The 12,095-nt window shown below is 21.5% G+C and overlaps 5 protein-coding genes across 5 annotated transcripts; 2 read left to right on the top strand and 3 right to left on the bottom strand.

Moving 5' to 3' along the window:
- Positions 1 to 2,517: 2,517 nt before the first annotated feature.
- Positions 2,518 to 3,399, bottom strand: DICPUDRAFT_34643 (uncharacterized protein; the record flags this gene model as incomplete). Its single annotated transcript, XM_003288774.1, has 2 exons — positions 2,518 to 2,832; positions 2,902 to 3,399. The coding sequence occupies 2 exons, from the start codon at positions 3,397 to 3,399 to the stop codon at positions 2,518 to 2,520; spliced, it is 813 nt and encodes a 270-aa protein (XP_003288822.1).
- A 164-nt stretch (positions 3,400 to 3,563) lies between these two features.
- DICPUDRAFT_79595 (uncharacterized protein) lies at positions 3,564 to 4,471 on the top strand (the record flags this gene model as incomplete). The annotated part of the gene is made up of 4 exons (XM_003288785.1): positions 3,564 to 3,575; positions 3,653 to 3,775; positions 3,866 to 4,143; positions 4,213 to 4,471. 4 exons carry the CDS (start codon positions 3,564 to 3,566, stop codon positions 4,469 to 4,471), a joined length of 672 nt encoding a protein of 223 aa, XP_003288833.1.
- Positions 4,472 to 4,659: 188 nt separating this feature from the next.
- DICPUDRAFT_153106 (uncharacterized protein) lies at positions 4,660 to 5,600 on the top strand (the record flags this gene model as incomplete). Its single annotated transcript, XM_003288784.1, has 2 exons — positions 4,660 to 5,244; positions 5,319 to 5,600. The coding sequence occupies 2 exons, from the start codon at positions 4,660 to 4,662 to the stop codon at positions 5,598 to 5,600; spliced, it is 867 nt and encodes a 288-aa protein (XP_003288832.1).
- Positions 5,601 to 5,615: 15 nt separating this feature from the next.
- On the bottom strand, positions 5,616 to 10,218 carry DICPUDRAFT_98145 (uncharacterized protein; the record flags this gene model as incomplete). Its single annotated transcript, XM_003288773.1, has 4 exons — positions 5,616 to 8,913; positions 8,988 to 9,620; positions 9,686 to 9,929; positions 10,207 to 10,218. The coding sequence occupies 4 exons, from the start codon at positions 10,216 to 10,218 to the stop codon at positions 5,639 to 5,641; spliced, it is 4,164 nt and encodes a 1,387-aa protein (XP_003288821.1). The 3' UTR covers positions 5,616 to 5,638.
- A 97-nt stretch (positions 10,219 to 10,315) lies between these two features.
- Positions 10,316 to 10,879, bottom strand: DICPUDRAFT_79592 (uncharacterized protein; the record flags this gene model as incomplete). The annotated part of the gene is made up of 1 exon (XM_003288772.1): positions 10,316 to 10,879. The coding sequence occupies one exon, from the start codon at positions 10,877 to 10,879 to the stop codon at positions 10,316 to 10,318; it is 564 nt and encodes a 187-aa protein (XP_003288820.1).
- Positions 10,880 to 12,095: the final 1,216 nt, after the last annotated feature.

Raw genomic sequence — 12,095 nt, 5'->3', positions numbered from 1 at the left:
CCCCAATTTTATATTTTTTGTTGTTGAAAAGTTTTTTAAAAAAAAAAAATTTTTTAAAAAAAAAAATTTAAATTGTTTTTTTTTTTTCCAAAAAAAAAAAAAAAAAATACCCTTTTAAAAAAAAAAAAAAAAAAAAAAAAACAATTAAAGAAATAACATATGTTTTTAATTTTATTTTATTTTATTATAAAATTTTTAAAAATTTAAGGTCACTACATTATAGTACTAAATAAATTATACCAGCTTATTTATTTATAACCTATTTTAATATGTTTTTTATTTTTTTTATTTTTAAAATTTTAATTTTTATATTTTTAATTTAATTTTTATTTTTTTTAATTTTTTTTCAGATTCAAATGTAACTATTATTAGTTTTATTTTTAATTGATTTTTTTATATTCCATTTTAATTTGAAAGGACCATAAAATTTTAATTCAAAAACCATAGCTTTTTTTCAAAAATTTAATTTTAAATTAAAAAATATAAAAAAAAATTGAAAATAGGAGTGTTTTGTAGGGGGTTGGGTATTTAATTTTTTTGTGTTAGAGTTTTTATTTTTTTTATTTTTTTTTTTCATTATATATGATTTTATAAATATTGGTATTTTATTTTTTTTATTTTTTTTTTTTAAAAAACAAAGACTGATATGGTAAAATTATTAAAAATTGTTTTTATTTTAATTATTTTATTGTTAATTGGCATGAGTGGTTATTTTAAAAATCATTTTCAAAATTATTTTTATTGTTTACTTTTGATGTTGTTACAGCAGCCATCGATACTTAAAATCTAATAAATTGCAGGTGGAGCTTATAGATATTTAATTTAGTAGTAGTAAACACAAAACACTGTATTTTACTATTATTTTTTTTTTTTTATTGATAAACTGTAAAATAATAATTATAAACAATAATAAAATTATTTAAAAGTTTTGAAAATGGATGATGGGGTTATAATAAAGTATATTGTTCCAGGTAGTATTCTTTTTTAGTAAAAAAAATTTCTATCTATTTTTGTTGCTACTATTATTATCATTATTTTGTGGTTGTTTGTATATTGTATATATAGAGATAGATATTATTTAAATGAGTTTATTGTTATTTACATTTTATTGATAATGATAATGATGAAAATTTTGATGATGATGATTTTTTCAATCAACCAATAAGAATTAGTTTAGCATGGTTCCATATGAATCGAGATTTTCTAAAAGAATTGATATTTTTAATAAACTTCCATATATATATTATCAATTACACACTTATTTTCAATTATTTTTTAAAATATCAATTATCGGTTTAGTTCATATTCAATAACAAATAAAGACTATTCATTTTTTAAAACCACACTCTAACACACTGTTGTCAGTATTTTTTTAAAAATTATTTTTTCTTTTTAAGGGTGGTGCTTTTTAACCAATTTTGTGTGTTAATTTTTAAATATGTTTTTTATTTAATTAATTTGTTATAAATATTATTATTACTATTATTATTAATATTTGGTATTAATTATAATATTTTTATTCTGTTATTATAAGGGCTATAATGTAATGTTTATAATCAATCATTATAATATTTATAAATAAAATTAACAGTGATTATTGTTGTTATCGATTGTGTGAGTCTATCTTTTGTGTGTTTTAGTGGGTGTGGGTTAGTGGGTCTGTGGGGTTACCAACATTATTGTTTCTTATTACCCAAGGAATTTCATGTTTGTTCTTTTTTGTGGCTACTGCACTACTGGATGAATAGGGTAAAAATCTTTTTTTTTTTTTTTTTTTTTTTTTTTTTATTTATTATTTGGGATGATAACATTATTAATTTTTAATATATGTTTTTAGTTCCCCCCAACAAAAAGATTACCCACTAATCCATCCACACATAACCGAGCATCATTATAATAAATAATAAATAAACAAATAAAATATAAAATCAATTGTTATTTTTATATTTTTTATAAAAAAAAAAAAAAAAAAATTTATTTTAAAATAAATTAAAATCCATAGCTCATTTAACAATAGTCAATACCATTAATTTCTATTTTAGAAAAAAAAAAAAATTATGGGGGTATTATATCTCATCACCCCCCTATTAATTAAAACTGTTTAATTTAAAAAAAAAAAAGGGAATTAATTAATTAAAAATTAACAACCCAATAACAATAATACCAACAATGACAACATTACCAACAACCAAATAAATAATAACAATAAAACTATTAGTTGGGAGGTTTTTTGACATTTTTTAACTCCTCTTCACTCTATCCTAATTTTGCCATAAATATATAAAAAAAAAAAAAATAAATGAAAAAATAATTAATATATGGGGTTTTTATACATATTTCACGGTGAGCCAACAAAAATTTATTTGATTATATTTACAATAAAAAAACTTTCTATTGTCAATAATGATTTATTATTTTTAAAAAAAAAAAAAAAAAAAAAAGTTGTTATTTTTTTGAATATTTACAAATTATTTTAATTTAAAATAATACTCTTACTATTTATGTTATATATAATCATTATTCGTTATTATTACTATTATTATTATTACTATTTTCGTTATTATTAATATTATTATTATTATTATTATTATTTTCGTTATTATTATTGTTATTTTCGTTATTATTAATATTATTATTATTATTATTATTATTATTTTCGTTATTATTACTATCTCTAAAAAATTTAAAAATATATAAAATTTCATTATATGCTTTTCTTTTTCCTACAATTTTGTATCCAAATCCGTATCCATGCATTATTGAAATAACTTGTTTTGGCTTATTCTCTTGAACTAAAACCATATAAAAAAAACCTTTATCTGATAATATACTCTATTTAAATGTGGATTATTAATAATTTTTCTTTTCTTTTCTATTTAGGTATTTTAATTTTATTCTTACAGGTATTTGTGGTAATAGAATATCAATTACTTCACGTCCATTGATTCCACCGGCCCATGATGCTACAATACCTCCTTGGTTTACCTCTTCAGAAGGAGTAGGAACATAAGGTGGGTTAAATAATAAAACGTCAATTGAGCCTTTAAGCCTTTCGATAGATGATACAAATGATGTATTGATAACATCAATATTTGCATTATTTCTACTTGATGTTCTTGAAGTTGCTATCGCTGCTAAAGGGTTAATATCAGTTGACATGTAGTATCTGCCATTTGGTCCCAATAAATTTGCCAAGAACGTAATTACAAAGCCACTACCCGATCCAATTTCCAACATTATATATGGGTTCATTGTCTTTAAATCTTCATAATCCTTTTGCAAAGAATCTATAAATAAAAATGAATCTTGTGCTGGTTCGTATACATCTTTAAAATCTTTGGTTGTAAAATGATCCATTATTGGTTCATTTGCATTTGGTAAATCTGTATTTAGTGACATTATTTATAGTTATATTTATATTTATATTTTTAATTAATAAAACTAAAATAAAATAAAAAAATGAAAATTTTTTTTTTTCGTAATTTAAATTTTATTTTTTTTATTTTTTTTTTTTAAATTTAAAAAAAATGAAATCATTTTTATAAATAAATAATAATAAAACCATGAGTATAATTGTATGTATTTATATCCCATATAAAATTACCATAGTTTTCAATACTTTCAGCTTATTAACCAACTTTAACTCCTATAGGTACCAGGTAGATTCGATTTAGTAAACAAAAAATTTGATAATTTAACCATTGATAATATTGAGAAATCAATTGGTGAATATAATTATGTTAATAACGATTCAAAAGATTTAAAAAGTTATCATGTAATTATTGAATATTATTGTCACTTGATAATTTATTTATTTATTTATTTATTTATTAATAACATAAATTACTTTTGATATTCAATTTAGATTTTAGATTTATCAGGAAATGTTATATTTAATATATCTTTACACTCAATTTCAACAAACTTTAGTCATATTACAGAACTCTATTTAATCAATAATGAATTAAAAGAAATTCCACAAGAAATCAACACCCTTATAAATTTAAAAAAATTATATGTTTCAAAAAATAAATTAGAATCAATATCAAATATAAATAAATTAGAAAAATTAGAAATTTTAGATTTAAGAGCAAATAGAATCACACAAATAAAAAATATTGAAAATAATTTAAAATTAAACTAGTAAGTAAAAAAAAAAAAATAAAAAAAATAATCATTTTTTTAATTATATACCATTTTTTTTTTACATAGCATATCACTATCAAATAATTTAATTGAATCGATTGATGGTTTTCCAATATTATTAAATTTAGAAACTTTATTTTTATTTTCCAACCAAATTAAAGATTTTAATAGTTTTTGTAAAGATTTAAAAACCAAATCTCCAAATGTTTCAAAATTATTGGTCGAAAATAATCCAATGTTGGTAAATGTAAAGTCAACTTATATCCAAACTATCAAGGAATCATTACCTAAAATTGCCACAATAGATTTTCAAAAAATAAATTAATAAAGAGTTTAAACTAGTTTTTTTGGTATAATTTAAATTATTTGATATTTTTAATTTTTAATTTTTTTTTTTTTTTCATTTTTTTTTCTATTTTTTTATTTTTTATTTTTTTATTTAAAAAATTATAATTAATTTTATTCTATTTTTAATAAATTAAAAATAATAATAATAATAATAATAATAATAAAATGTCAGATGAACCAATTAATCATAAACTATTAGCAAGAAATAAACATAGAGGTGGAAAAAGTGTAGATAAAAATACCTCTAGAGGAAAATATAAAAAAGAAGAGTTTGAAAAAAAGAAGAAAGAAAGAGAGGAAATAGCAAAAAGAGAACAAGATCCAAACTATCAAAAGAATAAAAAAGATAATGTTAGCAATGATGATGATGATGATGATGAAGACGATGAAAATATTGAAGAGGATGGTTTCGCTAAACATTCAAGATCGAAATATAGCAAAAGAATTTTGGTTCAAAAAGATAACAGCAAACTTGTACAATTAGATGATAAATACTATAATCAAAGTTCAAAATTAAATATGCAATCTCTCATTGATTCAAAAGTAGATTTTATCCCCAAGTTTGAAAACTCAAGTAATAGTACAACCGATTTAATTTTGGATGAAATCAATATTGACTTTAATAAAAAAGTAAACGTAAACAACTCTAATAGTAATTCAAGTTCAAATAGTTTAAATATAAGCGAAATTGAAAAGATGTTATCTTCTTTTAGTTTATCCAAAAGATTAAATATTGACGAATATTATTTAGTAAGTTTACAATATTACAGTTTATAATTATAAATACGATGCATACTAATAATACCAATCCTATTATTATTTAGAATTCTATGAAATTACCAAATCCAAATAATGTTGTATATTTAAAACGAAAGTCAAATAAACATTTAGCTACAGATTCAATAGCATCACAGTCATCTCAAAATATTTCAAAAACAAATACAGATAGTTTAAATAATAATAAAAAAGATGACGAGAAAAAAGATCAAGAAGAATTCGATAAAATTATAAAGTCACCAATTAAAGATACTGCATATGAACCACCAATTGATAATGGAAATGTTACATCAGATAATTTAGAAGATTGGTTAGATTCAATTATTTAATAATAATAAATTTTAGATAGGTTTAAAAATATTTTATTTTATTTTATTTTTTTATTTATTTTTGTTATTGTTGAAGTTACTTTATCATTATTATTACAATTATTATAATTATCATTATTACTATTGTTTTTTCCATTATTATTCCTATTACTATTTCTTTTTGGTTTCTTATTGTATGTAAATACTATAAAAATAGTTAATAGAATTATTACCATTAAAGTAGTTGATAAAGATAGTGATGGTTTTGAATTATGAATTGAGGAAGGAATATAAAACAATTTTGGTTTATAGTTTAATTCAAACTGTACATGACAATAGCTTTGCTGAATACATTCATTGGATAGTTGAATTTCTTTGATTTCTTTATAGTTTTTTGAAAAAAATGATGAAAAGATAGAGTCTGATAAACTTTCTATTTTAACTGTAAAAGATTCTTTAAAATTCTTTGGTTTCTTTAAAATTGTAATAAATGTATTGAATGTGTTTATATCTAAAGATTTTATTAATATTCCACCATAATATACATTGGCTTTAATGTTATTTGGTATGATTGAAATTGAGTTTAATATATAGTCATTGAAATCTTTATCATGCTGGCTAATGATGCTATTGCCTTGGTTATTTATTACTATTATGTTTCCTGATAATTCGAATTCGTCAGTTGATTGGAGCTTGTGTTGAGAGTTTTTGTGCTGTTTTGAAATTAATATGAAATCATTATTATAGGTACTGTTATTTTCAATTCTAATTAATCTCTTTATTGGAGTTGAATGATATTCGTAATATGTATCTTCTAAATCGATGGAGGATAATGATACTTGGTAAACTCTGTCTGAAACTACCCTTGAAAAAATATAATTTCCATTTGAATCGGTATATGTTTTTCCTATTGGTAACAATTTATTTTCATCTCTTCCTACTTTAAATAGTAATACCATTATATTTGAGAAAGGAAGTGAATTAACAGACGAAACTTTACCATAAATTTTAAATGTTGACAATGTTGCAAAAAAATCTAATGTCTTTACTAATTCATTTTTTTCTTTTATTTCGTTTGGATAGCTTTGAAGTTGTAAAGTGTGATTTTGAGGTTTTAATTTATGGTCGATAATATGGCATCTTAAAATATATTCGTTTGGTAAAATATTATTAAAAACTGCTACCCCTGATTGATTGCTCTTTAAAACATATTTGTTAGCTTGGTCACTATGTAAGAATACACCATTGCTTCTCTCATCTTTGGGTGATAATGATACAAATGCATTTTCGAATGGTATATTTGTTCCATTTTCTTTAACATTCACTATGATAGTATATAACTGAGTCGAGCTGAAATCGAATGAATTTGAGTCACTAAAACCTGTAACAAATATTCGACCTTCTTTTTTAGCTGTTATTGAGTATTTTAAATCTGTATACATTGGTCCTATTTTATAATGACCATTATTATCTGTATATGTTTTTAAATTGAATAACAAACTCTTAATTAATTCTTTTTTATCCATTACTGGATATTCTCTATACAAATCTACAGGTTTTGCTTCGATTTCAACTCCTTTTTCACCAGATAAAACCCTTCCATTCAAAAATTTACCCAACATTGCTACAAATGGTAAAATAATTGGTTGACAGGTATGCACTGCTGAAACTTTTATAAATCTAGATATTGGATAAAATAATACTCTATCTTTATATTCATAATTATTGATCGAGATAACTGGAGTTATTTGAATTGTATCATCGTTTTCGCTTGCTAAAAAACTATAGTGATATCTTTTAAACGATTCAAGAGAAGCATCTATTTCATCAATTTTTACTTGTTCATAACCTGTTTTATGACTAAAAACATGAATTTTAATTGAAGTTATATTTGATTTTAGTTTTGGATACTTTTCAAATAGTTGTGTAAAGTCGACAGAACCCTCTAAAATGTACTTCTTTATTTTTAAACTAATTCGATTTTCTATATTTAGGGAATCTGTATCGAAATAGAATTCTTCATTTTCGAAATTAAAACATGATTTTACAATAAATTCGTGGATCCCTGGTTTAACTATTTGAATTTCGTTTATTCCTTCATTTAATTGTATATTTTCATATTCTCCTTGGAATCTATGGGAAATTGAAATATCGGATAGCTTTTTATTTATGCTACTTGATGGAGCTTCAATGAATAATTTAAAACCGCTTTGGACAAACTCTACACTATTTTCTTCTTTTGATACATGCACTAAAACTTCGTTTTTTTCCCAACTCCAATTATCATAGCACACCTTGAGCATATAGGTTTTATTTGGTAATAAAAAATTATATTCGAAATGAATTATATCTCCTTCTACATATGTTGTTGTAAAAATACCATTTCCCTCTTGACCATCTTCAATAAACAATAGCTCTACCATTAAGTCACTTGGTACTGGTGGATAAAATGGATATGTGATTGTTCTAATAGTACCTCTTATTGATGCCAATAATTGACTAAAAACTATTTCTGTTGGTTTATGCTCTACCTTGAATTTGATATCTCTATTTATAAGATTGATAGTTGGTATATGTTCATCTTTAATTTTAACTAAATATTCTGTTGATTTATCTGTTTTGAATGTATAATAGCCATTTGTATAAAAATTAAAAAATTTAATTATTTTGTAATCAGGTATTTCAAATTGATTTAGAATTGAATCTGTTATTGTTTTATCGGTGTTTTTGGTTTGTTTCTTTAGGTGTGTCATTATTAAATTTCTTTCTTCATTATCTAATTGTTTTTTATCTTTTTTCTTTTCATATACTATACATTCAATATCTTGATATACAATTTCTGAAGCTGACCTTTTAATATCAATTGAAATCGGTATTTCATAAGACAAAGCTCTGATATTTGGTAATGTTAACGAGTTTGATGATACTATATGATTTGAAAGTTTATTAAAAATATAATTTTCTTTTTTAGCCTCTATTTCAAATACACCTTCATTTATATAGTCTATAATGTATATACCGTTTGAATCTGATTCGGATACCTTTTCACCATTTAAATATATTTCTGCATCCTCAATTGGCTCACCAATATCGTTGAATACAAAGCCATTAACTGCAAAACCTTTAACTTGAAATGGAACATCAACTTCAATGGTACCATTACCATCAACTGAAAAATCAAACTCTTCAGGTATAACTTGATATTTAACATCATTATTTTTATAATTTGCTATAATTTTAAATCCCTCTCCAATTGGAACATTCCTAAAAACATATTTACCATTTTTATCTGAAACAGTTGAACAAACCAAACCATAACCTTTAATAATTGAACCTTTTAATAAAAAAATATTTTTAATATTTTTCTTTATTAAATGATAACAATATAAAATATTGTTTAAAACTTACTGGTTGTTGGTGTGCATCCTTTTATCATAGCTTTTAAAACATTCGAATATAAATTAACCTGAACATTTTTTAATGACTCTTCCTTATTTCCCATAACTTTACCAACCACATCAAAGGCATTTGCAATAAAATAGTCTTTTAGTACCAATTTATCATTATCGTTAAAGTTCAGCTCTAGAGAGTATTTTTGAAAAGACCAATTTGTTTCTTTTATATTAATTATATATTTATGTGCAGGCAAAACCGATTTGAATATAAATACACCATACTGATTAGAATTTATAGTTTGAATGACCTCATTGCATTTAACACTTGCTCCTTCTATATTCTGATCACATTCTTTTATTTGAACCAATTCGAGCTTTATATGTTGAGCATTATTTATAATTGATTTTTTTTCTAAAGATTCATCTTCTATTTCTTGATAATGATCTTCTAAATTTCCATAAGTATCCATTACATAATATTTCTTTTTTTCTTTGGAAAGATCAATATCTATTTCTTTACTCTCGGTTCTTTTTCTAAATGACTCTATAGTTTTTATTGAACCTTCAATTGAAAACCCTTGCAATTCAAAATTAATATAATTATCGCACATTTTCAAATCGAAATCTAAATTAATAACTTCTAAATCTATAAAAATAATTAGTATAATACCATTTTTTTTTTTTTTTTTTTTTTTTTTTTTTTACACATACTAAAATCCCAACCATTCGGTTTTTTTAATAATATTGAATATTGCCCTTTATTTACTATTGAAAATGAATAATAACCTGTCGATGAGACCTCCAATACTTTGTGAAATTTTCCATCTGATGATAATCCGATAACATTTATACTTTTTAATAATTGGTGATGATTCTTTAATAATTTATTAAACTTTATAAACCCATTACATACTATTGGCTGTGTATATTGGTTTTCATCTTCTCCTTTTATTTTCTTTGTAAATAAAAAATATAATAAAATTATATAAATGAGTATATATTTCATTTAAATTATTGATATTTGTAAATGAAAAAATATTAAAACATAAAAAAACTATTTTAAAAAAAAAAAAAATTAATTTAATTTTAAATTAAAATAATTTTCAAATATTAAATATATTTATACATTTATATGTAATCATTTATATACTATTATGTGCATGTGTGTTAAATATTATTTAAAAAAAAATGGGGGGAAAATTATTTTTTTTATTTTTATTTTTTTTTTTTACCTTTTCAAACATTATTATTTATTAAAAAAAAATTATAAATGATTATATAACATCCAATTTGGATATTCCTTTTTTTGAAATTTTTTTTTAAAAAAAATATTATAATTGATTAAATTTTATAAAAATATAAATGCCAATAGTCATATGAAATTTTAACGTTATTCTCCCACTCGTTTTCTAATAAACAATTGTTTAGGATGCATGAATATTGTCTGGTGTGTGAGTTTGTGCAAGATAATCTTGAATACCCGTCTCTGTATAAAATAATCTCGTTGTTTAAAGTGTATTTAACTATTGATGGAGTTTTCTTTTTTAAATCTGTTTTTGTTTTAGATTTAACATTTTGCTCCAAAACACAAATTGATGATGAGTTTTGGCCCTTTAAAAGTTTATATTCCTCTGCAAGAATTTTCATTGAACCACCCCTATGCTTTATACACTTATTAATCTCTTCGTATTGGGACTCCACATTTTTACTATTTGTTGACGAAGACGACTCTAACGGCAAAACATGTGTACCATTATTATAAAACAACTCCATATCATCGTAATAGATAGTTGAGACAACTTCACGTGAACAATCTTTATCTGAATAACTTATAAAGGTTAAAACACAACCACCAAATTTAATTAATAAAAAAATATTAAAAATTAAAATTAATATTTTAATCATTTTTTAAAAAAAATAAATAAAAAATAGTCTTTTAAGAATGTGCAAAATAATTAATTTTAAATTAAATGATATAAAACCCAAATATAAAACTTTAAATAAATGCTCTAATAATAAAAATAAAAAAAATAAATAATACTATTTTTCACTTACAAATCTTTTAAAATCTTTAAATAAAACCATCCCCCCAAATATTAGTTTTTAATCTAGATATATTTAATACAAAAATGGAAAATTAAATTAATTAATGAATTATTTAAAAATACTTACTTTGATAAGATCATTTATAAGGAAAGAAATGATAATTACTTTTTTATTTATTTTAAAAAATTAATATTGGTTAATTTTTTTGTTTTTTTTTTTTTTTTTAAAAATCAATTTATATTATTATTTTTTTTTTTTTAATATAATTAAAAAAACTCGATATAATTAATATTAATTAGTGGGATCGTATTAAATTTATGAAAAAAATTAAAAAAAAAAAAGATGAAACACATTTCTTTATTTGTATTCAATCTAATTGACTTTTGAGCATACCAATTTTGTTCTGGCCAAGCAACTTTGGTATACCATCAAAACCTTTTAAATGAAAAAAAGAATCGTAGTTCCATTATAGAACGTGTACTGGTAGCCCATTAATATCTGTTGAAAGAACTCACTCAGTTAGAAGGTAAAGTTTAGCTCTTATCCCAACCAATCAAAAGATTTCATTAGTATTTTTATATTATTATATGTTTTATTTTCTTTTAAATCGGTATATTTTTGCTGTGGCTAATAATTTATTTTGAAAAATCAAATTAAACCAAAATGTGATTATTTAAAAAAAATTTAAAAAATTAAAAAAAAATAAATAAAAAAAAAAAAAATTATTTTTTTATTTTACTTTTTTTTTTTTTTTTCATTCATTTATAATTTTAAAAATGATAAGATTATTTAATAGTAATAATAATAAGTTATTTATTTTAAATCAACTTAAAAATATAACCAATAATAATAATAATAATAACAATAATAATAATATAATTAAAAATGAATATTCAATAAATAAATTTAATTTAAAACAAAGAAAATCAATTTTTTCAGTATCATCATTCCAACAAAGAATTGTTGTTGAAAACAATGTCGAATTAGAACAAGATGCAGAATTTGAAAAAAAGAAAAAGTTAGAAGAAAAAAAAGAAAATAGAAAAATAGAACATAAAGAAAGAGAAAAATAAAA

This window comes from Dictyostelium purpureum (assembly GCF_000190715.1).
Source record: "Dictyostelium purpureum unplaced genomic scaffold DICPUscaffold_149, whole genome shotgun sequence".
Taxonomy (NCBI): domain Eukaryota; phylum Evosea; class Eumycetozoa; order Dictyosteliales; family Dictyosteliaceae; genus Dictyostelium; species Dictyostelium purpureum.
Note: the sequence above shows the minus strand (reverse complement) of the source record. Positions and strands in the feature narration are given on the sequence as shown.